At 42.8% G+C, this 27,653-nt stretch overlaps 1 protein-coding gene and 1 long non-coding RNA gene across 9 annotated transcripts in view; one reads left to right on the plus strand and one right to left on the minus strand.

The window, feature by feature from the left end:
* RPS6KA2 (ribosomal protein S6 kinase A2) overlaps positions 1–18,409 on the plus strand; it is a 171,676-nt gene extending 153,267 nt beyond the window's left edge. For 5 of the 6 annotated variants that reach the window (XM_082216715.1, XM_082216717.1, XM_082216718.1 and 2 more), the window contains 9 exons: positions 1,911–2,041; positions 4,222–4,347; positions 6,512–6,601; positions 8,127–8,285; positions 8,939–9,100; positions 11,809–11,885; positions 13,353–13,470; positions 14,877–15,014; positions 16,102–18,409. In XM_082216715.1, the coding sequence (XP_082072841.1) occupies positions 1,911–2,041; positions 4,222–4,347; positions 6,512–6,601; positions 8,127–8,285; positions 8,939–9,100; positions 11,809–11,885; positions 13,353–13,470; positions 14,877–15,014; positions 16,102–16,227 (1,127 nt within the window). In that variant the 3' untranslated portion in view covers positions 16,228–18,409. The other variant, XR_014218043.1, reaches the window with a different exon arrangement.
* LOC309529031 lies at positions 202–27,482 on the minus strand. 3 transcript variants are annotated; one of them, XR_014218046.1, is made up of 6 exons: positions 27,269–27,482; positions 23,211–23,461; positions 22,916–23,094; positions 4,294–4,375; positions 1,900–2,053; positions 202–978 (listed from the first exon to the last, which is right to left on the minus strand). It is a non-coding gene; the product is annotated as an uncharacterized lncRNA (long non-coding RNA). The 3 variants fall into 3 exon arrangements; XR_014218047.1 differs by lacking the exons at positions 23,211–23,461; positions 27,269–27,482 and having other exon boundaries at positions 22,916–23,204; XR_014218048.1 differs by lacking the exons at positions 202–978; positions 23,211–23,461; positions 27,269–27,482 and adding an exon at positions 990–1,586 and having other exon boundaries at positions 22,916–23,204.
* Between the last annotated feature and the right edge of the window lie 171 nt (positions 27,483–27,653).

The raw sequence follows: 27,653 nt of genomic DNA on the forward strand, positions 1-27,653 counted from the left end.
AAAAAGAATCCCATATACAAACAATTTAAAACAAGTACATATGCAAAAATCAGTTTCAAATCCAGTACATATACAACATGGGATAGGGCTGGTAGTCTTGTAGGATCTTAATGCAAACCTTGAAATTTAATGCTGACATATAATGTCTAGCTATATTTTAAAAGTAGCCTTCCTCCCCCTTCTTAACCCACTTAATTTACTTAGTTCTCTGTAACTAAAATTTTCTGGCTTTTCCAAGAGCCCAATAATCAGTTATACAGATACATTGTTCTTCCACAGGTGTCTCCCGCATTATATATACTATAACACCACAGCTTCCTATGGCAACTAGACTACACATCGCTGGAAATATTAGAGCTCTAAGCAAAACCTAATAAAACCCCAGCCTTTTTCCCCCTTCCAGATTTGCAGCAAGGCGAGGGGTGCAGATGAGTGAGAGAGTGTTATGCTTTGACCCACCCTATTCATATCTTCTGTTTCCTCTCTGCATAAGATTCTGACATATAGTAATAGCACCTCAGAAATTGCTCCTTTCTGTCCCAAGCTAAAACCAAATTAGCTCATTCACTGCAGAGTTCTCAAATTGCTGTAGTCAGTCATCGCTCTTATAACCTGAGGCAATTTCTCAGTTATAGAGATCAGGTTAGTGTGAGCTTTTGCATTTCTCTGGCAGTGTGGTTGCTGCTGCAGCAATGTTCCTTTCTATGCCTCCAGCATTTTGTGAAATGACCAGATTACATGGAAAGAGTCCATACTGTGATATTTTCCCACACCAGTTCGGCTCTATAAAATCTGGAGTAATACTAGCATGGACAGAAACTGTAGTGTGGACAAGAATTTCCAACACACCTGCATCTATTCAGAAATCCAGGGAAACGGGAGAGTGGTAAAGTCTTCAGGTGATTGGATGGCATAGGCTAGGTTCACATACCGGATTAAAATGCAGCTCCGTTCTTTTCCACCCAATTCAGTTGGAAGCTGATTTAGAGAGAAGCACATCAGAATGTACTATTTCATTTAAAAATGACAAGAAAGGTGTAGCTTTTGGTTAACACCATGTGTACACTGCTTCCCGAACCAGCAAGAGTAAACAAGAGTGTGTGCACAGCCACAAACTGCCATCTCCCAGCCCAGCTAACTGGCTGCCTAAATAAATGGCTGCTTGGTCATCATTTTTCACCTTCAGTTTGTGTCCACACTGGTGCAAATCAACAGATTGGCTCATGCTTCTTCAAACTCGGCTCTCCAGATGTTTTGAGACTACAACTCCCATCAGCCCTGACCACTGGTCCTGCTAGCGAGGGATCATGGGAGTTGTAGGCCAAAAACATCTGGAGGGCCAAATTTGAGGAAGCCTGGATTAGCTGGATATCAATTGTGTACTGTTGTGGTGCAAACCAGTTCTGCAATCTGCACAGCAGAAAGAAGAAAGAAGAAAATTGTTCAATAACCAATGTTCTAGCATCTAAAGCTTAAAGGAGAGTTGCTGGCATGGGCTCATCTTGCAATATGCTGCTCCCAATTCTAAAAGTAATTTTGTACCTCGGCTCCTCATCCCACCATTCACTATGTTCACATTGCCACTCCTGAAAATACAGAGACAGCTTTATGTTTATGTAAAGGTGGACTGGGAAGAGTTTGCATGCTCAGGCAGAGTGAGGCAGCTGCCCCAGGTAGGAGATGCTCACAGGTGAGCAGACAGAGCTGTGTGTGTCACACATTTAGTCCTGCACCCGCTAAGGTAGCCTGCTGTCAGCTGGGTCAACTTTTTAATCTGGAGTTGTTTCTTTACAGCATTGGTAGGACCTGCATTGTAGCACTCTAATTTCCTGATGGAAATATTGTACTCTCTTTGTATTGGCTTTGGAATCCCCAATCGTCCCTTGAATCATATCTCACCTCCTCTGCAGATTCCCCAGGCGTCCCTCCAAGTGCCAACGCTCATAATCTCTTCAGGGGATTCAGCTTCGTTGCATCCAACTTGGTGCAGGAGCCTCCACAGCAAGATGTCCACAAAATCACAGTTCACCCCATTGTCCAGGTAAGGCTGCATCTGGTGAAAGTGTGTATGGTCACTGGAGGCTGATGGCAGTCCGCCATATATTTGCAGATATCCAGGGTGAACACAGTTGACCTTTACTAATGTTAGACACAAGCTCAAAGCACAATATTTTTCACAGGCTGGACATTAGTGTTAGGCCTATTACTTAGTATTGGATACATTTTCCTGATTGTGATAGTCCTATTGACAGAAATCAGGATGCAAGTTGAAATCATAACGTGACACTTAAATGCAATCTCAAGAAGCTAGCAGTACAGTGGTGCCCCGCAAGACGAATGCCTCTCAAGACAAAAATCTCGGTAGACGAAAGGGTTTTTGGTTTTTTGAGTTGCTTCGTAAGACGATTTTCCCTATGGGCTTGCTTTGCAAGACGGAAACGTCTTGCAAGTTTGTTTCCTTTTTCTTAACACCGTTAAAACACTTGCGACTTGACTTTGAGGTTTTTAAAGACTTTGGTGATTTTTGAAGCTTTTCCAAAACTTTCCTGACACCGTGCTTCGCAAGACAAAGAAGATCGCAAGACGACAAAACTCGCGGAACGAATTAATTTCGTCTTGCGAGGCACCACTGTACTCTGTTAGGTTTTCTTCTTAGTCACTAGGAACCCAGACTTCTACCTGAAATGCTGTGGTGCTTGCCTGCCTTCAGTGTGATGTTTTTGCATGTATGCAACATATAATGACACTTTCATTAGCCAAATTTGGTAGAATTATTAAACACCAGAAAAAGGGCAGGCAATGTTTATATGGAAGGAGAACTTGCACATTGCAAGGACCCCTGAGAAGCTCAGTGCTTCTCTTTCATGTTCTGCACAGAGACCTATTGGATGCCCCTGCGGGCAAGCTTCTCAGCATCAAGAATGACAAGTAGGCAGCGCAGCAGCGTCTTCAAGTGTTTTGTGCCATAGGATTAAAGGGCAGCAATTCACTTAATATGAGAGAGAGAAAGAAAGAAAGAGATTTCAAGGGTGCTTTGGGGAAAGAACAAACTGGTTTCCTCCAGCCATTAAAAATTAAGCCCACTCCTATATACAGCTCTCAAAAAGCCCCCTGTTATAATTCAAACCACAATAAACAGATAAACCCATAACTAGAAAAAAGTTTAAAAGTATTGAAAACCTGGCAGAACAAAATGTCTTCATTGCTTCCCTAAAGGACAAGAGGTAAGGGGCTAGTCTAATCTCTCTTGTGAGGGAGTTCCACAATTAAGGCACTACCACCAAAAAGTCCCAACCAATTGCACCTGCTTTGGGAGAAGATCACAGTGCAGAGCCACCAACAATGTTTGCAGCTGATGGTTAGATTCATGCAGGAGGGTCAATCCTCCAAATGTCTTCAGAGCCCTGCCCTGAGTTCTGTTTCTTAGATGTACAGTGGTACCTCGGGTTCAGAACTTAATTCGTTCCAGAGGTCCGTTCTTAACCTGAAACGGTTCTTAACCTGAGGTGCGCTTTCGCTAATGGGGCCTCCTGCTGGCGTGCGATTTCCGTTCTTATCCTGGGGCACAGTTCTTAACCTGGAGCAACCACTTCCTGGTTAGCGGAATTTGTAACCCAAAGTGTCTGTAACCTGAAGCATTTGTAACTCGAGGTACCACAGTAATTGAAAGTGAAGTAATTTCTCTAGGTAATAGTAATAATACAGGAAACTAGAACTCTTCCAGGCATGCATTATTATATGTGCGTGTTTTAATTCCTTTCTCTGGTAATGAGATGCTTGTATTAAAACACCCAGAGAGCAATGTATTATTTTTTTAAAAATGACACTGGTGTATTCTTTTTTTTTTTAAATGTTATAGCATCATTTACAGCCTAATCCCATTTATGTTTGCTTAGAACAGAGACTCATTGCACTCCCAATGTTGGTCTCCAACTCTCATCAGCCCAACATGGTCAATGGTCAAGGATGATGGAAGTTGAAATCCAACATTGGGAGGATCCAGAGTTCCTCATCCCTAACTTAGAAGAAAATCCCACTGAGAATTCAGCTCAGTGGGATTAATTTCAAGTGAGTGTGCAAAGGGTCATAGTTTTAACTGGACTGGCATAAATTAAGAACTGAGTTCTGCTGAGGCTTTTAGTTTTCAGCTCTGTTTGGTCTTCTGTTGGATATTGCCATAAGACCTGCCTTCTTATGCTATCGTTTTGTTTTCCTCTATAGCAGTTACATGGGAACAATATTCACTTTACAGATGGTTATGAAATCAAGGAGGACATTGGTGTTGGCTCTTACTCAGTATGCAAGAGGTGTGTACACAAATCCACAGAAGCAGAGTTTGCCGTGAAGGTAAGACATCACCTTGTCATGCTGTCATCTGCAGAATTTTAATGGTTTGAGGCAAGAAGAAGAAATTTATTATAAACAAGTGATCATATACACATTTGGAACTTTCACACTCATTCTCAGGGAAACTTTATCCATTCACTGTTAGCAGAATCATTTGCAAAGAAGCAATCATGTAACAACCAGCAAATAATATTACATCTTCAAACATGTACATACTGGGTTTCCAGTTCCTGTATGTCTTTGTATTTCTTGTGCTCGTGAATTTGTATCTTTTTTTTCTTTTCTTGTAGCTGAGTCTTCTCCTTCTACCACTGCTATATTTTGTTGATTCAGAGGTGGGAAACTTGCATAGCACTGAAAGCCTCAGTTGAAATATATAATGGAAAGCCACAACTAATTTGCATTTGCATTTGCATGCATCTAAGGCTGTTTGCATATTGTTTTCCCTACATATTTTATTTGGTATTATTCAGTAGTATTTAATGGACCACCTGCCATGGTATAAACCTGCCAAGGTCTTTAACTTGAAGCACAGAGATGCTGCTTATCAGGCTTTTCCTCACAGTGGAATTGCTCTCTATCCCCTTGATCGTTTTGGTCCCCCTATTCTGAACCTTTTCCAACTCTATAATATCCTTTTTGAGGTGAGGTGACCAGAACTGCACACAGTATTCCAAAAGTGGTCTCACCATAGATTTGTATAATGGCATTATGGTATATTGCACTATCTGGGATCCAAGTTTATCATAAGAGTTAATTTAGCCCAACTGATAGATGCTTTGTGAATTGCTTAATTAAAGGGCTTAATGTTCAAATGCCCAGAGTGCTAATAGCAGTACAATTGAAGGCTTGTGTTATGAATGCTGAGTCAATGAATAGTGGAAGTGACTGAACCAATAGTGCCTGCAGATATTGGGCACACTCTGTACTAATGGCCATGCTGCTCAAAGTGTGTGTGTGTGTGTGTGTGTGTTTCTCCTTTATCTCTTTCCAAAATAGTGATTATTCCAATGTTATGGAAAAGTTAATCATAGCACGAATGAATTGCTGAAGCTAATCAAGCTTAACTGTGAAAAAAAAAGAAAAGATCCCCTAGAAACAGTTAAAATCATAATACCTCTCATCTGAGGGGGGAAATAGAATTATGCCATGTTCTTTGAAAATAATGCTAGCAATACCGTAGTAATTTTCTTACAACAGTGGTAATTTGGCATCAGAAAAAAACAACAAAAGCAGATTAAAAATCACATAAAGACTTATTTTTAGGAGAGGTATTTAAATTGAACCCCATGTATTTCATAGCAGCAAAGACCTCCAGTATTTTTACTCAGTATTAATATTACAGGTTAATTAATTTTAGACAAAACTGCCACTTTAAAATTCCTGCATTGTATGGCTGTTAATGCTCTTCCCACCCTTGGACTTTATATTCATATGACACATAGTTAGTGGATCTGCTCTTTCTTGCAGAGTGACTTGAATATGAAATGACACACAAAATTTACAAATGAATTCTTTATACCCCCCCCATGCATTTCACTGTGGATAGTATCTTGCATCCCACACATATGCCCTAAAAATAGAAGGCTGGATCCAAAAGGACCTTGTCACAATCTAGGCACTTCTACTCCTATAACGGACTCCACCATAATTTCTCCTCTCCATTTGCCGCCCCAGTACCCTATCCCACACCAGTTGGGTGGAGGGTGGGGTATATAGTGGGGAAATCTTGCTTCAGGAGTGGAGTTCAATTTGTGGTTTATTGGAAGCAAACCATTGTATCCTAACACATGTTGTACCGAAAAGAATAGTTTAAGCAACGTAACCCATCACCTCTTTCTCTATGTTTCACCTGTACAATTGACATCTATTTGTTGTTAGTAGTTACGAAGATTTCCTCCCCCCTTTACGGTTTGCTGTTTTTAGTTATTCCGCTTAACCAATGAGTTGATGCATCTCAATGAGTCCGTGGCAGCATTGTAACCAATGAGGTTAATCCGAGGCTCAGTTATTGCTAATTGAAATTTTAGTGTGCTGATGCACTGTATGTCTCCATTTCTTTGAAGCTCTTCTTTTGAGTAAACACACAAAGGAGTCTTATGAATGTTAGCTACACCTTCACTTGAATACAACACCTAATTACCATTGAATCCTTTTCTTCTAGATCATTGATAAAAGCAAAAGGGACCCCTCTGAAGAAATTGAGATTCTTCTGAGATATGGACAGCACCCAAACATCATCACTCTTAAAGATGTAAGTGGTCTCTCAAGTCACCAAACTGATCCACAGAAAAATATGAACAGCTGGTTGTAGACAGTGGTGTGAAGCCAATTCGAGCTACATTTTATGCATATATGACTCAGTGGAGATTTGAGTTTGGTTAAATGTATTCATGTTACTTGTAGGAAAATAACTTTTTATTACTGGTGACTCAGTTACACTAGATTCCAGGGGAGAGGCCATAAAGTAAAGGTTTAAATAAATAAAATCAGGAACTATGAGATGCAATGACTTTGATGCTCACATGGAACTTCTAGGTGGTTTGAAAATAACCAAAACCACAACGGTCAAACTAGACAATCAGCAATGTGTTGTCGAGATTTCTGACTGCACTTAGTTACTACTATCTTGCAAACATCAACATGGTAGGTTCCTGAGGAGTTTAAAGAAGAAACAAGTGGCTTCTTCATCATGTGCAATAGGGAGAAGCAGAATGGGCTATGTGCTTTGGAGGCTACTTCTGCTACTGTTTCCCACCAAGTTAATCACGTATATTTATATCTCCAAACGATGGAGGGGATATGCAGCATCTTTCCAGCAAGCAGGAAGGGGCAGGGCAACCATTCTATATGAGTATACAACCATCAGTCAGGTAGAGCCTAGAACTGGGCACTAGTTCTCTCTTTAAATTATCCACCCAACATATTGCCATTGGGAGTATGTATTGTGATTATTATAGATGGGATTGGCTTATGTACTCCCTTTCGTAAAAAAAAAAAGGGTTTTCCCCCATCTTTTTTTTTGTTCAGAGGCTAATGTGCTTTAAGGGACACGGGTGACTCTGTGGGTTAAACCACAGAGCCTAGGGCTTGCCAATCAGAAGGTCGGCAGTTCGAATCCCCTCAATGGGCTGAGCTCCCATTGCTCGGTCCCTGCTCCTGCCAACCTAGCAGTTCGAAAGCATGCAGTGCAAGTACATAAATAGGTACCGCTCCGACGGAAAGGTAAACGGCATTTCTGTACACTGCTCTGGTTTGCCAGAAGCGGCTTAGCCATGCTGGCCACATGTACACCGGCTCCCTCAGCCAATAAAGCGAGATGAGCACCGCAACTCCAGAGTCGTCCACGACTGGACCTAATGGTCAGGGGTCCCTTTACCTTTACCTTTAATGTGTTTTATAGTGTTGCTGCTTTCTCCTGTTACTATCAGCACTTTAATTCTATTTTTTCACTATGGATTCATGCATGCTATGATGATGATTATTTATTTATTTTAAAATGCTGCCATTGGGAGGTTGGGTTTTAGGAGGACCCTCTCTAAACACCACCACCAAGCATCAAGTGAAAGAGGAATCTCCTCCATCTACTGTTTCCTATTCAGCTACTTTAGCTTCCATTATCTTCTGGTAAAACCTTGTGCTGGAACATTAAGACAGTGCCCACATGGCATTTACATCCTTAGGGAGGATAAATGAAAGGGCAATAAATGAAATAAATAAATAAATGGATGGCTGGAGAATTTTGAATGACGCACCTGATTGTTTCTCTGCATGTATAGGTCTATGATGATGGGAAATATGTATACCTTGTGATGGAGCTGATGCGAGGAGGGGAACTCTTAGATCGAATACTTCGGCAGAAGTGCTTCTCAGAACGAGAGGCCAGTGCTGTCCTTTGTACTATTACCAAGACTGTCAACTATTTGCATTCCCAGGGAGTAAGTACAATTTCTTCTGCTTTCTAAAAATGTTATCTTTATCTTATTTCTTATTTGGGCATTACCCAAAATGTGCATAAACTTGTAAGTTACTAATTTACTATTGAAGAACACGCCTGTATAATAAGGAATGCCATATCAAAGATATCACACTTGGATAGTATCTTCCATACCAAAGAGCTAATCCTTATTACTTTCCTTAAACCCAAAGGGTATAATAGACTTTATCATAAACATTTATATCTGGACTTGCCTCACTATTTTATATGGGGGGGGGCATATATTTAACCCTATGGGAAGAGGAGGCAGACAACATAGCCAATCTGAAATCAAATGGCCCTGTTCTGGGTGAATACTAATTTAGTGAATACTATTTAGTGAAAATTTGTAACATTTCAGAAGACCAGAGGTAAATAGAAAAGAATTATCAAATTTATTTGGTTTACGACTAAAATGCAACTCTATGTACATTATCATTTGGTAAATGTCAGCATTAGCAAGGCATGACACCAAATGCCGAAGCAAACTTCAAGTGGTAAATCTTGAGAATTTCCAGCTGCCAACACAAACCAAATTTAACAACAGCTTGTTGCAACATTGCATCATTGCAACAGCTACTTCACTTTATATAACAGTTTTTCATTTCCTTGCAGGTTGTTCACCGAGATCTGAAACCTAGTAATATTCTTTACATGGATGAGTCAGGTAACCCCGACTCCATCAGGATCTGTGATTTTGGATTTGCCAAACAACTGAGAGCTGAGAATGGCCTGTTAATGACACCATGTTATACAGCCAATTTTGTAGCACCTGAGGTACATAGCGGAGCGATCCCTGTTCCAGCAACTGTAACATCATATCCCATATTTACATCATGGTTGGAGAGGCAAAACAGCTTTAGATTGGCCTCTCGGTTGCTTTTGATACTATAGTCCATGCCATTTTCCTTGAGCATCATATTTTCTGATGTTTTTATTGCTTTTTGCCTGATTTGTCTCCAAAGGTGACATGTGAAAAGGCAAGCTCAAACCCATGGGAGTCTGCATGTGGCATTCCACAGGACTCAGGGCTCTTGCCTTGCAAACATGCAAACCAGGATGTGGGGTGGAGTGGTGTAAATCGGCTGGATGAAGGTTCAGGGTGCAAAAAACTGTTAGAGGAAGAGTTTGACCCCTTTTCCCCTTTTGCTCTTTGTAAGAAATGCCACAGCAGTTTTGGCAAGCAGCTTTTGAAACATTTTCTTCTCTAATATCCTGAAGTTCACCTCCAACTTCGCTCTGATCCCCGACTCCCTTGCCACTGAAACATTTGTCCAATTAAATTGAATGTTAGGAAAGCAGCCAGAGGGAATGGCAAAGGCGAAATAACATGTCTGCTTACATTAGTCTTCTCTGTTTTACTTGGAACCCATTGATTTTCTTTTAGTAGACGGCAATGTAATAATTACAACATGAACTATCGTGGATTGTTAAGGATATCTGAGAGGAGGAATTGGCCTGCCATCTAGTGGGAACAAATGCAGGAAAACAAACCATGAATCACAAAGGCTGTTAATCTCATGTCAGTGTGTAAATTATTTTATTCTCCAGTTTTCATCCAAGCCTAGGTGGGCTTTATCTGTGGTCTTATAGACTGCTGGGGAAGTCATTACAGATCTAGTGCCAGGTAGCATTCACCATACTTCTTAGGTTTTGGCCAGCATAGGGAGAATTTTATGTGTAATCATCAAACATGCAGCTACATGCTGTGCTGTATTTTCAGTCTCAAAGTCTCATTTGATAATAACCATTCTAGCTTACATGATTAGGACTCCCACAGGCAGTTTCATGCTATCAGTATATAATAAAAGCCAAAACCATACTATTGCTTTGTTTCAAAATCCATAGTGACTTTACATGTAGTCATAGCAATTTATTTCTGAAACATTAAACACATTTCTGATCAATGAAACCAATTCTTGAAAAACAGTATTTCATCATTAACTGTTAAAAGTAATTGTCTGCGTAATGTTATAGTTGGTTACATGTTGAAAACTTGATTTGTTTGGAACAAATATGGGAATGAACAACTGCGTCTGTGGCACAACAAGACACACACATTCATCATATGTGACAGTTAGGGATGGAAAGAGCTGTCAGTTTTCGTTCTCTCTGTTTCTCATTTTCCCAATAATAAATTCAATTTTCCACATTACTTCAGCAACTTACAATTTATTTTTATTCTTTTAAAAACAACCCTCATGAAAATTATTCAGCAAATTTATCTTAATAAATCCATGTTTGTTTGCAGTTTTGACTAATGTACACATTTTTGCAAACAATTTCTCTTAATAGAATGCATTTTTACTGTTATTTGAATGCTATTTTTTCCTAGTATATCCATTTTTATTCTCACTTCTCCCTAACATGCATTTTGTAAACGCTCAGTTGAATCACTGCATCACAAAATTCAAATAAGTGTGAATTTGGAAGGATGACTGTATTTCAGTTCTCATGTTGCTTTGGAAAGTGTGAATTTAATGAATTCAGCTTTAAATGTGAACTGAATTGAACTTCTCAATGAAGCCTCATGACAGTGCACACATGCATAACATATATGCTTATTTTGTATGGTAGCAATAACAGTTCTGTAAGAATAAAGCCATGTGTGAAACAGATTTAAATAAGCTTCTGGGAAGATGCCATGCTCTAAATGCTATGGATCCTTTGTTTATGATCAACTGATCAAAATTTGGTGTTGCAAGGGACAAATCTATTCTCTGGATAGTGGTCTGGAAGTGGGGCAGGTTTTGTTTGTTTGTTTTGCACAAATCAACCACCCAACAGCACCATCAAACACTAAGGCCCAAGTGATAAAATAAAAAGAAGCATGTAGCCTTAAATTGTGCAATTGCTCTATCACTTTTGAAAACCTAATTCTTATTCCTATGGACAGAAACAACCATTCATTGAATATACTGCTGCATTCTTCGGGTGGAGACCCTAGTTCTCTGCTATGAGTTGGCCATCACTGGCATCAGTTTTCTCTCTCCTTTGGTATATTTTCTGCCTTTTGAGGATGCAGGAGTCAAGAATACATAGTGAAAGAAACCAGACTGTGTAATGAAATAGTCGTACCTCTTTCTGTTCTGGAAGTCCGTTTGACTTCCAAAACATTCGGAAACCAAAGTGCGGCTTCTGGTTGGCTGCAGGAGGCTCCTGCAGCCAATCAGAAGCCGCAGAAGCCGCATCAGATGTTCGGGTTCCAAAGAACATTTGCAAACCGGAACACTCACTTCCGGGTTTGCGGCGTTCAGGAGCCAAAACGTTCGTCTCGCAAGGCGTTCAGGATCCAAGGTACGACTGTAGTTCATTTCCTCAACTTGCATTGTTAGGTCTCCTTGTACAATTATTTCCCTGTCCAAGGTGACCACTCTTTCTAACAAGTTCAAGCAGATGTGAACAAGCCACTATCATAAATTTCTTGGCAGTTCCAAAAAGAGTTTTATAACCTCGTTCTTCTACTTCTGTTCTCCTTTCCACAGGTTCTGAAGCGACAAGGCTATGATGCAGCCTGTGATATCTGGAGCTTAGGGATTCTGTTGTACACCATGTTAGCAGGGTAGGTGCAAGGCCTTCCTAGTATCTTTGCACAAGTTGGAAGTCTTCCCCATGGGCTACTGCAGTGGCAGCAAAGTTTCCCCCCTGGAGGTAACCAGTGCCAAACATCACCCAAGGAGCTCATTTTCCCCTGTTTATTGCAAAGAACAACAATCAAAATTGGGATTTTACACAGACAAAGTCTGCTGAACAAATGGGATGCCTTCCTTGTGAACAGCAATTGTATGAATGACTTTTTAAAAGTAAATGGCAAGCAACAGTGACCCAATCCAAATTGGGAGCTCAATCCAGAGCAGGGTTAAAGCACCTTGTACCCAACAACAGGGTCCCATGCTGAAACCGGGATCCCACACTGCCATTTACTTGTAAAAAGCCGTTCACACAATTGCTAATTGCATGACTAGCATCACATCTATTTCAGCTCCTAAAATGAGGTCTTGTTCTGCTTTCTTTTTTGCTTTAAAAATAAGAGTTGACACTTTCCTAAGCCTCAGGCCAGGGACGCGGGTGGCGCTGTGGGCTAAAGCCTCAGCGCCTAGGGCTTGCCGATCGAAAGGTCGGCGGTTCGAATCCCCGCGGCGGGGTGCGCTCCCGCTGCTCGGTCCCAGCGCCTGCCAACCTAGCAGTTCGAAAGCACCCCCGGGGGCAAGTAGATAAATAGGTACCGCTTACCAGCGGGAAGGTAAACGGCGTTCCGTGTGCGGCTCTGGCTCGCCAGAGCAGCGTTGTCACGCTGGCCACGTGACCCGGAAGTGTCTTCGGACAGCGCTGGCCCCCGGCCAATAGATGTGAGATGGGCGCACAAACCCCAGAGTCTGTCAAGACTGGCCCGTTCGGGCAGGGGTACCTTTACCTTTACCTTTAAGCCTCAGGCCACATGCTAGACTACACATTCAAAGTACATTTCCCCCTCAAAGAATCCTGGGGACTGTAGCTTTTTAAGGTGCTGGGAACTGTAGCTCTGTAAGGGGTGTACCAATCCCAGCATTATTGAGGTGTGGGGGGGATATGCTTTGAATATGCTTTCAAGGTATAGTGTGTATGCAGATTCACCCCCACCCCATTGTGCTAGATCTCAATTATTTGTCCTGCTAAGGGGTTAGCTCCTTAATACTTAGGTTTTTTTAAAAAAAAAATTACCAAAACATTCTACATTTGCAAGGAAGATAAATAAAGGGGGACATTTTGGAGGGAGGAATATCCTCCCCCCCCCGATGATGTTTTGTTATGACTGACACAGTTCAAAAGAGGTGTCGTACAGTTGTGTCCATGAAAATGAAGGGCCTCATCTCACAATTTTTGTTGTTACTTTAGTGAATTATGTTAATCATTTTCATCAATAATGCTGTTATTTCTTCAGTGGGTGAGGCCTGATTAAAAGTTTTATATAAGCCGAACCTATTATTATGCTCTGGTAACTCTGCATTGTGCAAACACCTCTTTAAAATGCCCACTTGTGGCTCAACAGATTCACTCCTTTTGCAAATGGGCCAGATGATACCCCAGAGGAGATTCTCGCCAGAATTGGCAGTGGAAAGTATGCACTTACAGGAGGAAACTGGGATTCAATATCTGATGCTGCTAAGGTAAGCAGATAACATATTTTTAGGTTGGCCTTTCGGAACCTCTAAGGCTGTTTGTGGCTCAAAAATGTATCAAAATTGTTTTCAGACACATATTTTGAAAGAAAAGTTATTTAGAAATGTCTACTTCAATACAATTTTTTGTATTTGTTTTTAAAACCATAGATTAAACCAGAAACAGATAGAATGGACTTATGGGTGAATGAATGTGCAGCTAACACGGACCAGAAGTAGACTTATTCACCCATCCCAATCCTTAGTACATGAGAAAAGGAGACTGTTTTAACTGTCTTAGCACATTTAGCTGTTTTAGTACCGTAGCACATTATATGGACCCCTTGACAAGTGATCGACATCTGGTCCTTAATGACTAAAGCTAGTACTTGATCGCAAGGGGTGCCAACTTGAGTAAAATATTGGGGGGGGCAGGTAAGCTGCACCACGCATCATTGATCACATGATGTAGCACATGCGCAACATTTGAGTGGCAATGCCCATCAAATTTGGGGAGGCCTGGCTCCCTCAAATATTTTAAAGGGGGGCAAAGGTACCTCAGCCCCCAGGAGTTGACTCCTATGTTCATCACCTAATATGCAGAATTGGGCTGTGAATTCATTGCAGCGCCTTCACATACCTTCTAAGGATAAGTTCAAAACTGTGCTTGAACACAGGGAAGCTGTTGCTAAAAGCCTCTTTTGCACAGTATCCTATCCATTGTGAAAATGGTGATTTGGAGTTTTAGGGCATTTCAATACAGTTGCTGTTTTTTTATCGGATTCAGTCACATACTGGCAAATTCAGGTTGCCTAATTACAGTAGGGTGGGAAGTCTTATGCTGAAAACCTGCTTCCCCAAAAGATTGGACTATTTGCAAAAATGGAAGCAGTGGAAAGTGTGGAGTAACAGTTGCTTGACACAATTTCATTTAACCTCTCCACAAACAAATCAGGATGAATCCCCAATAAGCTGATCATCTAGAAGCACCGTTAGTTGCAGGGAGTGAGTGCACTAACTGGCTAGCACCACTTCTGTGCATGTTGCATTCTGTGTTACAACCCAAATAAACTCACTAATCCTCTGTTCTACCTGCCTAAAAGTCAACACATTTCCAAGACAACATCCTAGAGAGTTGGCTAGATGTGGCAGTATGTCAGTAGACTGTGGCAGTATGTCTTTCCCTGCCCCACCTCATACCCCACTTCAGCAACCTACCATGGAACTTTGTTTGCAGTGGCTACATTCAAGGGACGCAGGACCAGTTCTCAGATGATGAGTTCCTAGTGGCATTTTCCATTCCAGTATTCCATATTTTGAAACTACCACCATTAGCTAGGCTTAAAATGGAAATCCTCATGGGGAAAAGAAAACAAAATCACAAGTTTTCTTCTCCTCTAATTTCTTTTTAACAGGATATTGTGTCAAAGATGCTTCACGTAGACCCCCATCAGCGCTTGACAGCAGCCCTGGTTCTAAGGCACCCGTGGATAGTAAACGGGGAGTATCTATCTCAGAATCAGCTCAGCCGACAGGATGTTCACCTGGTAAAGGTAAGTCCAAATGAAGCTGCTTTGTATTCTTGCATACAGAAAAGGAGAGTGATAGCCCTAGAGCAGTGTGGTCCAACATATGGCCCTCAACACCTTTTTGGGGTGGCCCTTGGCAACATTTGACGCCTCCCAACCTTTAGTAGGGACGCGGGTGGCGCTGTGGGTAAAAGCCTTAGCGCCTAGGGCTTGCCGATCGAAAGGTCGGCGGTTCGAATCCCCGCGGCGGGGTGCGCTCCCGTTGTTCGGTCCCAGCGCCTGCCAACCTAGCAGTTCGAAAGCACCCCGGTTGCAAGTAGATAAATAGGGACCGCTTACTAGCGGGAAGGTAAACGGCGTTCCGTGTGCGGCTCTGGGTCGCCAGAGCAGCAATGTCACGCTGGCCACGTGATCCGGAAGTGTCTCCGGACAGCGCTGGCTCCTGGCCTCTAGAGTGAGATGAGCGCACAACCCTAGAGTCTGTCAAGACTGGCCCGTACGGGTAGGGGTACCTTTACCTTTTAACCTTTAGGCTGCCTTCCCAAGGCTGGGTATGCGAGGGACTATGCTTTGGGAAGGAGGCATGAGGCTCTGACAAGGACCTAGATTCCTCCTGCCTCCTTCCCAAATCTTAGTCCCCATCTGTCAGTTAGTATAAAGGACTGGTAGAAGAGGAGTTGCACATACGCATGTATAGCTACATTTTTTTTCTGGGTGGGATTGGAAAGATCTGGTGGAAAGAGAAACCTTTTGAAATCCTCATTCTTCACCTATGTGTAGGCACGCACACATGAACCAACAAACATGTACTCCTTCTCCAATATGCACTTTTGTTTCATATGAACATAAGCAACCATGTGCATGATAATCCACAGTGTGATATATAAGTAATGACTCAGCTGAGTCCCACAGTCAAAACTAGCCTTAGCGGTTGAAGAATATAGGCTCCTGCTTCAGAAAGTAAGGAAGCAGTAATTGGGAGAAGCTCCCTTTGCTATAATGTCTTGATGCAGATACCCCATCTTCTTTAAATTGGGGGTGGGGAGTGGGACTAAAGAGTGAAAGCAGGCATTGTTCTTAAATCCGCATGGTCTCAATTTTTATTTTGCAGGGAGCAATGGCAGCTACCTACTTTGCTTTAAACCGAACACCTCAGGCACCAAGGCTGGAACCTGTATTGTCCTCCAACCTGGCCCAGCGGAGGGGGATGAAAAGACTGACCTCAACGAGGTTGTAGTGGTCCCAAAGAATGCCTGGTTTAAAAAGGGAAAACATGCGCCGCATGTTGCTCAGAGAGGCTGATCTGTATTGCTAATTTTGCAGGACTTTGGACTATTGGCACATAAATTGCTAAAATTAGCAGAAGTCCAGCATAAGGCAAAGATATCCTTTGCTTTCCGATTCCTTTTGTTGCTTTTGTTTTTTAAGTTAATGCCAAGATCCTGAGTTAGCAGGTACTCAAAGATGTCATGTGCCAATTTTTCAACTGCTGTACTGCTTCTTATTTAAGTGTATACTGCTAAGATCCTATTCTCATTTTCTCCAAATGTTATTTTTGGGATCTTTTAGATGCTCTGTAAGACCACTTTTTGTAAGCAATTTTCAGTAGAGAAACAAGTCGCTTTGGTTTTAGGGGTCAATTCTACCAGCATTTGTGTCATGGTGAATTGTCGCAGCTAGCAATTGATCCTGCTACCCATTATCAGCTGCAGCAGAGTTCATCTCCAAAGAGCTGAATGTGAAAGGAAGAGGCATGTGATGCTGTGAAATCAATGGCCTACTAAGAACGGTATTTAACATGAAGAAAGAAGAGCTGGCTGAATAGCGCTTGCTGTACTTCTCAAAAAGCACCCTTTCATGTGTTTGGTCTTTACAGCAAATAATGCATGGGGGAGGGGAGAGATTGTGGTTGCACCCACTGATGCTAATAGCCACACATTCAAGGACCTCATTTGCTCTGGACATCCATTCTTATATTAATTAATTAATCAATCAATCAACCAACTATCTATGCTTTGATAAACTGAGGGTATGGATCATGGATACAGGACCTTATGGCACCATAGGCCTATATGTGGAGGCTCTGTGCAAATAGAACTTTGAGTGTGTGGAGGTTTTGGTGGGGCAGTAGGCATGACCTAGTCTCCCTCTGTGTGGATGAATGAATGCAAGAATAGTGCTTTCTAAGTATGCTATGCTGTGTTACAAACTCTCCTACTTTTATCATGGAGATGGTGATCTTTTGTTTGCCTGTTCCATTTAAAATAATGGCTCATAATGCCACACGATTAGCTACATGACAAAATAACCTTACAAGCAGAAGCGAAAGAAACTGTCAGTGGAGAAATTTCAGTAAGAAAAAAATCTACAATATTTTTCTAACATCAGTGGAAACAGGCGTAACTGTGATGTTGGACTAACATTCCCCGACTGTATTGGGTTGTGTTGTGCATAAAGTGATTGACAAGAATGGACACATTCCACCTCCCACTGACATCAGTGGCAAGTGCTATGTTGGTCAATTACTCTGGATTGCACTCATTGGCCACAACCCAAAACAGACTTAAGCATGTTTAAGCCCTTTGAAATATTGGGTTTAGCAGCTTTATGATTCTGAGTTGTATTGCGGCCATTATTTTAAGCACTTTACTTGACTTGCATTTTATAATGGATTTTGCCACCTTTTAAAACTCTGCAGGAAAAACCAGCATGCTACATTGTCTCTCGTTTCCTCTTGGGGGGGGGGGGAGGAACGTGAAGACATAATATTGTATCCTATAAAGGTAAATGTAAAGGTACCCCTAACCGTTAGGTCCAGTCGCGGACGACTCTGGGGTTGCGTGCTCATCTTGCTCTATAGGCCGAGGGAGCTGCCGTTTGTCTGCAGACAGCTTCCAGGTCATATGGCCAGCATGACTAAGCTGCTTCCGGTGAACCAGAGCAGCACACGGAAACGCCGTCCTATAGATTACATCTATTTTGCTGAGTGGTGAAGCCGTACCAATACTAAACACAGCTTGGGAGATTGGTGTCAATTGTGCCTGCAGATGCAAGAGAACAGATTTGTTGCATTAGCTACTGTAATGTGCTCCTTAGGGTCTGTTTCTGTGTGACAAAACGTCATGTAATTTATTTTATTCTATTTTGTCCTTAATTTTTAAATTATATTTCATGTTTCATTTCTATGTGCTGCGCACACAGGACAGCAACAGGGAAGCTGTTCTTGAAGTGTGACTTTTAGAATAAAACAATGCTGTGAAACTCCATAAAATGAAGGTTTTGGCTCAGGCTTGACAGGCGATAGGCGTATTGTAGATTTTTGAAATCTTGAACATGTGGACCTGTTTTTCTGTTGTGTTCACTTTTGCCCTTGCTTGCTCCTTTAAATAGAAGAGCCCAGTGCACCCAAAATCATCAAGAGCCCTAGAATCATAGAATCATAGAATCATAGAGTTGGAAGAGACCACAAGGGCCATCGAGTCCAACCCCCTGCCAAGCAGGAAACACCATCAGAGCACTCCTGACATATGGTTGTCAAGCCTCTGCTTAAAGACCTCCAAAGTAGGAGACTCCACCACACTCCTTGGCAGCAAATTCCACTGTCGAACAGCTCTTACTGTCAGGAAGTTCTTCCTAATGTTTAGGTGGAATCTTCTTTCTTGTAGTTTGGATCCATTGCTCCGTGTCCGCTTCTCCGGAGCAGCAGAAAACAAACTTTCTCCCTCCTCTATGTGACATCCTTTTATATATTTGAACATGGCTATCATATCACCCCTTAACCTCCTCTTCTCCAGGCTAAACATGCCCAGCTCCCTTAGCCGTTCCTCATAAGGCATCGTTTCCAGGCCTTTGACCATTTTGGTTGCCCTCCTCTGAACACGTTCCAGTTTGTCAGTGTCCTTCTTGAATTGTGGTGCCCAGAACTGGACACAGTACTCCAGGTGTGGTCTGACCAGAGCAGAATACAGTGGCACTATTACTTCCCTTGATCTAGATGCTATACTCCTATTGATGCAGCCCCGAATTGCATTGGCTTTTTTAGCTGCCGCGTCACACTGTTGGCTCATGTCAAGTTTGTGGTCAACCAAGACTCCTAGATCCTTTTCACATGTACTGCTCTCAAGCCAGGTGTCACCCATCTTGTATTTGTGCCTCTCATTTGTTTTGCCCAAGTGCAATACTTTACATTTCTCCCTGTTAAAATTCATCTTGTTTATTTTTGCCCAGTTCTCTAATCTGTCAAGGTCGTTTTGAAGTGTGATCCTGTCCTCTGGGGTGTTAGCCACCCCTCCCAGTTTGGTGTCATCTGCAAATTTGATCAGGATGCCCTTGAGTCCATCATCCAAGTCGTTGATAAAGATGTTGAATAAGACCGGGCCCAAGACAGAACCCTGTGGCACCCCACTAGTCACTCTTTTCCAGGATGAAGAGGAACCATTGATGAGCACCCTTTGGGTTCGGTCAGCCAGCCAGTTACAAATCCACTGAGTGGTAGCATAGTCAAGACCGCATTTTACCAGCTTCTTTACAAGAATATCATGGGGCACCTTGTCAAATGCCTTGCTGAAATCAAGGTAGGCTACATCCACTGCGTTCCCTTCATCTACCAGGCTTGTAATTCTGTCAAAAAACGAGATCAGGTTAGTCTGACATGACTTATTTTTCAGAAATCCATGCTGACTATTGGTGATCACAGCATTCCTTTCTAGGTGCTCACAGACTGTTTGCTTAATGATCTGCTCCAGAATCTTCCCTGGTATTGATGTCAGACTGACTGGGCGGTAATTATTTGGGTCCTCTCTTTTCCCCTTTTTGAAAATAGGGACAACATTTGCCCTCCTCCAGTCTGCCGGGACTTCGCCTGTTCTCCAGGAATTCTCAAAGATGACTGCCAGTGGTTCTGAGATCACATCTGCCAGTTCTTTTAATACTCTTGGATGCAGTTCATCTGGCCCTGGAGACTTGAATACATCTAAACTAGCCAAATATTCTTGTACCATCTCCTTAGTTATTCTGGGCTGTGTTTCCTTTGCTGAATCATTTGCTCCAAATTCTTCAGGTTGTGCATTGTTTTCTTTATCGGAGAAGACTGAGGCAAAGAAGGCATTGAGGAGTTCAGCCCTTTCTGTGTCCCCTGTTTGCATTTCACCATCTTCTCCTCTGAGTGACCCCACTGTTTCTTTGTTCTTCCTTTTGCTACGAACATACCCATAAAAGCCTTTTTTGTTGCTTTTAACCTCTCTAGCAAGCCTGAGTTCATTCTGTGCTTTAGCTTTTCTGACGTTGTGTCTACACGTGCTGGCTATTTGTTTGAATTCCTCTTTGGTGGTTTCCCCCCTTTTCCATTTTTTGTACACATCCTTTTTTAATCTTAATTCAGTTAAAAGTTCTTTAGATAGCCACCCTGGCTTCTTTAGGCACCTTCCATGTTTCCGTCTCATTGGTATTGCCTGACGTTGTGCTTTTAGTATCTCCCTCTTAACAAACTCCCAGCCATCATGAACTCCCTTTCCTTTTAGTATTGTTGTCCATGGGATCTCACCCAGCACTTCCCTAAGTTTTATGAAGTCGGCTTTCTTAAAGTCAAGAAATTGAGTCCTAGTATGCTTGGCTACTCCTTTCCGCTGTATAGTAAACTTCAGAAGAGCATGATCACTCGCGCCCATGATCACTCAAATAGCCCTGGCTATTTCCTAACAATAAGAGTGCAATTTCACTACTTCTTGGACTTACTGATATCATAACCCTACTCAACCAAGGGTATATTAGTCCAGTTCATAAGTGACTGCTGACTATGTGTAAATATTGCCCTTTCTATCCATAGATACCACAGGAGATGTTGCATCCCACTTGTAGAGTCTGCATGGTGATGATTCACATCTATGGTGATAATGGCAGTAGGAGTATAAGTACTGTACAGTCATACCTCCAAAGTTGAATGGAATCCATTCCGGAAGTCCATTCGACTTCCAAAACATTTGGAAACCAAGGCACAGCTTCCGATTGTACCTTGGGATCCAAGGTACAACTGTAATGTGCATTATATGCAATGCACACATTTAGAAATAACTGAAATTGCATGTTGCTCCTTCACAGAATCATGGTGCTCGGGTGCTTTTTCCCAGTGGAATATATTATGTGCCACAGATTAATTTTGTAATACCTTGTACTCTCTCATCCCATTGGATTTAGAGAAGCATTGCATCTGATGTGCTTTTTCAGTCATTTCCAAATCTGTGTTTCATCTAATGCACTTCACTGGTACTCTAGTTGCCAGAAAAGGACAATAGCTTAATGGAAGAGCACATGCTTTGCATGCAAAAAGATGCCGGGTTCCTTCCCTGTCATTTCCAGGTAGGTCTGGAAAGGGCCCCTGTCTTTAACCCTGGAGAGCCACTGCCACTCAATATTGACTTAGATGGACCCTATCAGTGAGCTGATCCAGTATAAGGCAGCTTCCTATTTTCCAACTGCCATTGCTACCATATATCTGAATTAAGTTTCTCATGCAGGATAGCTCAGCCAGTAAAGCATAACATTCTTAATCTCAGGGTTATGGGTTTGAGTCCCACGTTGGGCAAAAGATTCCTGCATTGCAGGGGGTTGGACTAGATGGCCCTCATGGTCTCTTCCAACTATACAATTCTGTGTTTCTAAGTATGTCTATGTTTCACCTTGGAAAATGCCCTTGTAAACCCATGTGTGTGTGTATGAAGTGAGAATTGCATAGAGCTGCTTGCGTCATTGCATAACACCATGAGGCCACTTGCTATTTGGGGTGACTGAATCCCTCTGTTCTCAAACACATTAAAAAGTCTCCTAACGTTACAATTGTTTCAAGCACAGATATGGAGCTGTGGGTTTTGTCTTTGATTAATGCAGTTTGCTTCTTCCTCAGAATATAGACACACTGCAAATTCAGGCCTTTTCCTAATGAGAATGAAACAACCAGTGGCTTTCACTTGTCTTGCATATGTGCTGTTCAGGTGCAAATAATTGCTTGGCTTTGTAAAGTAAGACTAAGAGGAATGGTTGAGGCTTGTTTTGACAAAACCCTACAAGAAGAACTGTCATATCAGGAAGGCTGCCTTTTTGGTTCCCTCTCTAAAAGGCTGTTTGAAGCCAAATGTTTGGTTTGCTCCCGTGCTCTCTAGTGCTGTTCATGAAATCATGAAGACAAACTGGTGGAAACATAGATCCAGTTCTTCTGAACATCTTCCCCTGAGGGTTTTGAAGAGCTGGTCAGGGATGAAAGGGTGTGTCATGATTCAGAGAAATACTTTACCCAGGAAGACTAAAAAGCTGAAATCTCTAAAGCCACTATAGTAGTTGTAGCAGGTGATCCAGAGGTTCTGCATGTTAGGCACATTACCTTTGCACTCTCCTGTTAAATAGACTTGTGCAATGCCTTAAAGATTGAACCCATCAAACAGGTGCAAAACCTGATCTGCAGGAAACGACTGGACACTTTATGAGTCTAAGGAACCTAAGTGAGGAACCTTTTTTTGTCAGATGCCACATTTCCTCAGGGGAAATCTGTTGGGGACAATGTGCCAGGGGTGGGTAGGGGCAGAACCAAAAGTGGGCAGGGCATCCCATTTCTCTCTATCTTTGCCACCACCTTTTCCATTTTCCTCCTCCTTGCCCCACACATGAAGTTATGGAGCTGTAAACGGTTCATTTTGTGGTTTGTGGGTATGGAATAGCTTTTCTAGATAGCGGTGCAGTATTTTATTTACCAACTCCACCTCCATGTTTGTGAACTGTTTGGTTTGAAATGTCCATGCTTCAACGTTTCATGTTTGAAAGGGGCTGCAGTGTACAGACATTTATTATATGTACCAGAGTAACTTTTTTAAAAAACAAACTTGGTTTTATGAAGTGTAATATTTTTTATAGCACAATGATCATTTGGGACTTTGTACCTTGTTAGACACAATTGCATTTAGGGACGCTTCTTAATCCTGTTTTCTGTATGCTGTGTCTACTGTTGCTGCTTCTACAGCTGCCGGCTTCAGCTGCTGGGTGAATGGTGTGAAGTTGTCCGAATTGGTCTTCAGAAGTCCACATGTCTATGTTGAAGGATGCTGGCAGAAAAAGTTAACTGTGGGTTCAAATGGGCAAGAGTTTACTGTGACAGGCTCCTGGGAAGGAACCTCAGTATTGGCCTTCATCTGTACATCTCTATTTATAATGAAATAAAAATAAAACCTATTGTACCTTAGTTGTTGATCTGACTCTTTGTTAAATTGTAAGTACTGGTCATGTTTAGTGATTTGTACTGAAGTCCTTCAAGTATACTCGTTCATTTGTTTCTCATTCAGTCACATTTCCTTTCACTTTGAGTCACTCACTCTTTAGTAGCCCTAGGCTAATAGTGAATATCTCCATGCAAACATCTGATGTGGACGCAGATGCATAACCAGGTACCAGTGCACATAATGGATGTCTCGCTAGAAGCACATCTCCATCTGGAACCACAAGTTACATGTAAAACACACAACTATAGAAGGCAGACAGTAGATGATAGAGTATCAGACTATCTCATAATGTAAAATATTGACACTTTTGAATCTCATGATCTTTGTGTTACAGAATGTACATTTGGATATAGGTATTTAAAACAAAAGAGCCCCTATTCACCAAGCCCACCAGTCATATCTACAGCATGCACTTAAAGCACATGACTGCCCGCAAAGAATTCAGGAAACTGTAGTTCTGTTAAGGGTAAACTATGGTTCCCATAATTCTTTGGGGGACATTGTGAATGTTCAAGTAGTAAAGGTAAAGGGACCCCTGACCATTAGGTCCAGTCGTGACCAACTCTGGAGTTGGGCGTGCATCTCACTTTACTGGCCGAGGGAGCTGGCGTACAGCTTCTGGGTCATGTGGCCAGCATGACTAAGCCACTTCTGGCGAACCAGAGCAGTCCATGGAAACGCTGTTTACCTTCCCGCAGGAGCGGTACCTATTTATCTACTTGCACTTTGATGTGCTTTTGAACTGCTAGGTTGGCAGGAGCAGGGACCGAGCAACGGGAGCTCACCCCGTCACGGGGATTCGAAGCGCCGATCTTCTGATCAGCAAGTCCTAGGCTCTGTAGTTTAACCCACAGCGCCACCCGCGTCCCTCAAGTAGTATAAATGTGCTTTAAATGTATGGGGCAATATTCAATGGAATAACTGTGCTAGTGCAAAAATTACTAGTGCAATGGGACTTCCTTCCTCTCTTCCTGCTGTGTGTGCCCCACACCGTCCCCAAATTTGCTCCATATATGGAGATGTGAAGGTAAAAACTCTGACCCAGGCATAGGCAAACTCGGCCCTCCAAATGTTTTGGGACTACAACTCCCATCATCCCTGACCACTGGTCCTGTTAGGGATGGTGGGACTTGTAGTCCCAAAACATCTGGAGGGCCGAGTTTGCCTATGCCTGCTCTGTCCATTCTGAAAAATCAGAGTGGGTGAATCCTCTACCGTGCTGAAATCTGGGGACTGCAGGAAACTTCAAAACCTAGAAACTGTTCAGAATAAAGTTCTTAGGACCATTCTGAGAACACGTTTCTTAGAACCAAGTCTCCCAGAGCCACAGAAGCCAAGCTCAGTTCCTCTCTCATTGACTCCAATAATATAGGAAGATTTCTCCACCTGGCACACTTTTCCTTTCCCCTCTCCTCCTGAGCTGGGGATGGTTTGGGTGCAGTTTTGGTCCTGTCCTGATGTAGCTGTTTGGTGTGTTTGAATTGCATAGTGGGAGGTTAGCATACCATGTCTGTATACTTCTCCCCATGCCACTCATGCCTCACCTATGACCAGGCCAGTGCAGAGCTTCTCTGAGGCCCAGGGCGGGAGACTTTTTAGAATAGTTATAAACTCAAAGCAAAAAGCAGCCAGTCTCTGGTGGGGCCCCCAGCCTGCTTAGCCCTCCAAGGCCTGGGGAAAGTGTACCCAGCTGCCCCCTCTTCCTGTGCACAGGCCTGCCTATGACTTCTATTTTCAGGGGTCTGCAGGGAGAACTTTACTGGGGAAGCATTAGCATAATGTGCAGAGGCACTTCTGCAGGAGTGGTTTCAGCAGCAGATAGAGCCTCCACTTCAGAAGACTTCAAGAACTAGTGAATATAGGATTGCACTGTCTATGGTGGAAGGATTTTACGGCTGACAGAAGCCCCGGATTGGTTCACAGCCTTCTGAAAAACTTGGCAGTTCACACTGTACTTGAGTAGCTGACGCTTTCCCCTTGATCCCAGTTATTTTGGAAAGGACATTAGTGTTTACAGTGTTCAGGTCAGTCCTCCATCCAGCATACTCACTGTTTAATAATCGACCACTTATCGACCTAAATGGCCTTTTGTGTGTGTTTGTCGAGGAATTGGATCAAAGGTGATGATAATGAACAAATTAGGTGAAGGGTTATTTGTCTCTTTCACTCATACAGTCAAAGAAACTGCCCCTGTGGAGTTTGGGTATATTGAGCCCCAAGTGGCATTTTGTGTGGAGGTGTTCTGATTCTTCTTTTAAAAGCCCCTGTTAGCAACAAGAAGAATTCAGAACTTTTCTTGAGGAGGAAGAGCTGCAGGGTATATAGAGAGATGAAGCAAGCTTAAACTAGTTCATAAAGAGTGCTGTTTATATCCAAAGGTAGCAGGGAAACAGGCATTTCCGTTATCTCTTGTTTCTAACCAAAGATAACAGCAACCATCCAACTTGTTTGCCTGCTTTAGAAGAGGCTAAAAGTCATGTTAAAAGGCAGCATTCCCTGGGTTAAAAATAATCTTTTCTAGATAAAGACTCTCCTTGCACTTATGAAATTGAAAGCTGCTAAGAGCCATCCAGTAGCTGTTTTAAATAAACAGTAGGTAATATTCACTGATAGTCATACTCAGAGTAGACCCATTGTCCATTTATTTCAGTGGGTCTACTCTTGAGTATGACCTAGCTAGATATTTGTCAATGTGTTTTGATTTAAATGTGGAAAACAAGCAGTTCACTTCTACTTTCAAAGAACTGCAGGGGGGGGGATGCTGGCAACTAAAAAGAGGGAATCTAAAATAATTTATAACATTTGTACCCCACTCTTCAGCCAAACAGGATCCCAGAGTAGCTTGTTGTTGTCGTTTAGTCGTGTCCGACTCTTTGTGACCCCATGGACCAGAGCACGCCAGGCACTCCTGTTTTCCACTGCCTCCCGCAGTTTGGTCAGGCTCATGTTTGTAGCTTCGAGAACACTGTCCAACCATCACATCCTCTGTCAGCCCCTTCTCCTTGTGCCCTCCATCTTTCCCAACATCAGGGTCTTTTCCAGAGAGTGGCCAAAGTACTGGAGCCTCAGCTTCACGATCTGTCCCTCCAGTGAGCACCCAGGGCTAACCTCCCTAAGAATGGATGTGTTTGCTCTTCATGCAGTCCATGGGACTCTCAAGAGTCTCCTCCAGCACCATAATTCAAAAGCATCTTAGAATCAATTAAATAAGACAGCCCCTGCCCTCACTTACAATCTATTCCCCCCCCCCAGTTATAAAGATGGCATGTTTATCTACTGTACTTAAATTGAGTACCTATCTCTGTGTGTGTCTAATGAATTGAGACATAAACTAATGGCAGCATAACTAAAACACTTCTGGCGCAACAGAACACTGTGACGGAAACTAGAGTACACGGGAACGCTGTTTAGCTTCCTGCCACAGCACTACTGAAGGCTACAGTACCTATTTATCTACTTGCACTGATGTGCTTTCAAACTGCTAGGTTGGCAGGAGCTGGGACAGAGCAACAGGAGCGTACTCCGTTGTGGGGATTTGAACCACTAACCTTGTGATCGGCAAGCCCAAGAGGGTCAGTGGTTTAGACCATAGGAGCAGCCGTTCCTTATAAGTAAGTACTCCCAACTTCTCATATATATAAAGGACTAATCTGTGCATTACTGAAAAACAGACCTTAGGGTTATTGTGTATAGCTCAACAAACGTGACCACAGTGAGTGCCAGTGGGGCAGATGGGGTAAAAAGTGAGATATCAATAAAGATAATTTATAAAAATAGTATCCAACGCACCGGAGCACACTGTCCAAAAAGTAGTGGGGAGTGTTGTAATCCTGATCCTAAACTCCATTCTAAAAACAGTCTTATTAAACCCTGGCTGAGAATGCAGTGTCTTCACCCTTTGACAACACTTTTCAACCTGCCTTGCCCTTGAAATAAGAGGAGGGGACCGCTCCATTGTGCTGATGGCCTCAATCCCAGGCACAGCCGCCACAGTGAAAAGAAGAATAAGAAACAAACCCGCTCTGTGGCCTCTTCAGCTCCTGCCAGTCTTCTTGCCCTTGACAGGCCAACTGAAAGCCATGGTGGGAGGGGGAATGAACAGCACGCCGTGCCATCGCCCCTCGCCAATAGGAAGCAAGCAGACTCTCGCGCGCAACCAATAGAGGCTCAGAGAAGCCCTGCCCACCATGACGCATCCCCCGGCTAGGGGGCGGGAGGTGAAAGGCCAATTTGGCTTTAAATGTTGTGGCATTCAGTTCCCGCACCGCCGCCGCCCCCCCCCCCCCCGCCACGGCCTCCGGCACTTCTAAGCAAGGGGCCCCTCCCGCGCTTTACGGCACCTCGTTGTAAAGTTAATGAGGAGAAGGGGCGCCGCCGCCGTTTGCGCCAATGGGCAGCCGGG

This window comes from Podarcis vaucheri (assembly GCF_965113315.1).
Source record: "Podarcis vaucheri genome assembly, chromosome: 3".
In the NCBI taxonomy this organism is placed as follows: Eukaryota; Metazoa; Chordata; class Lepidosauria; order Squamata; family Lacertidae; genus Podarcis; species Podarcis vaucheri.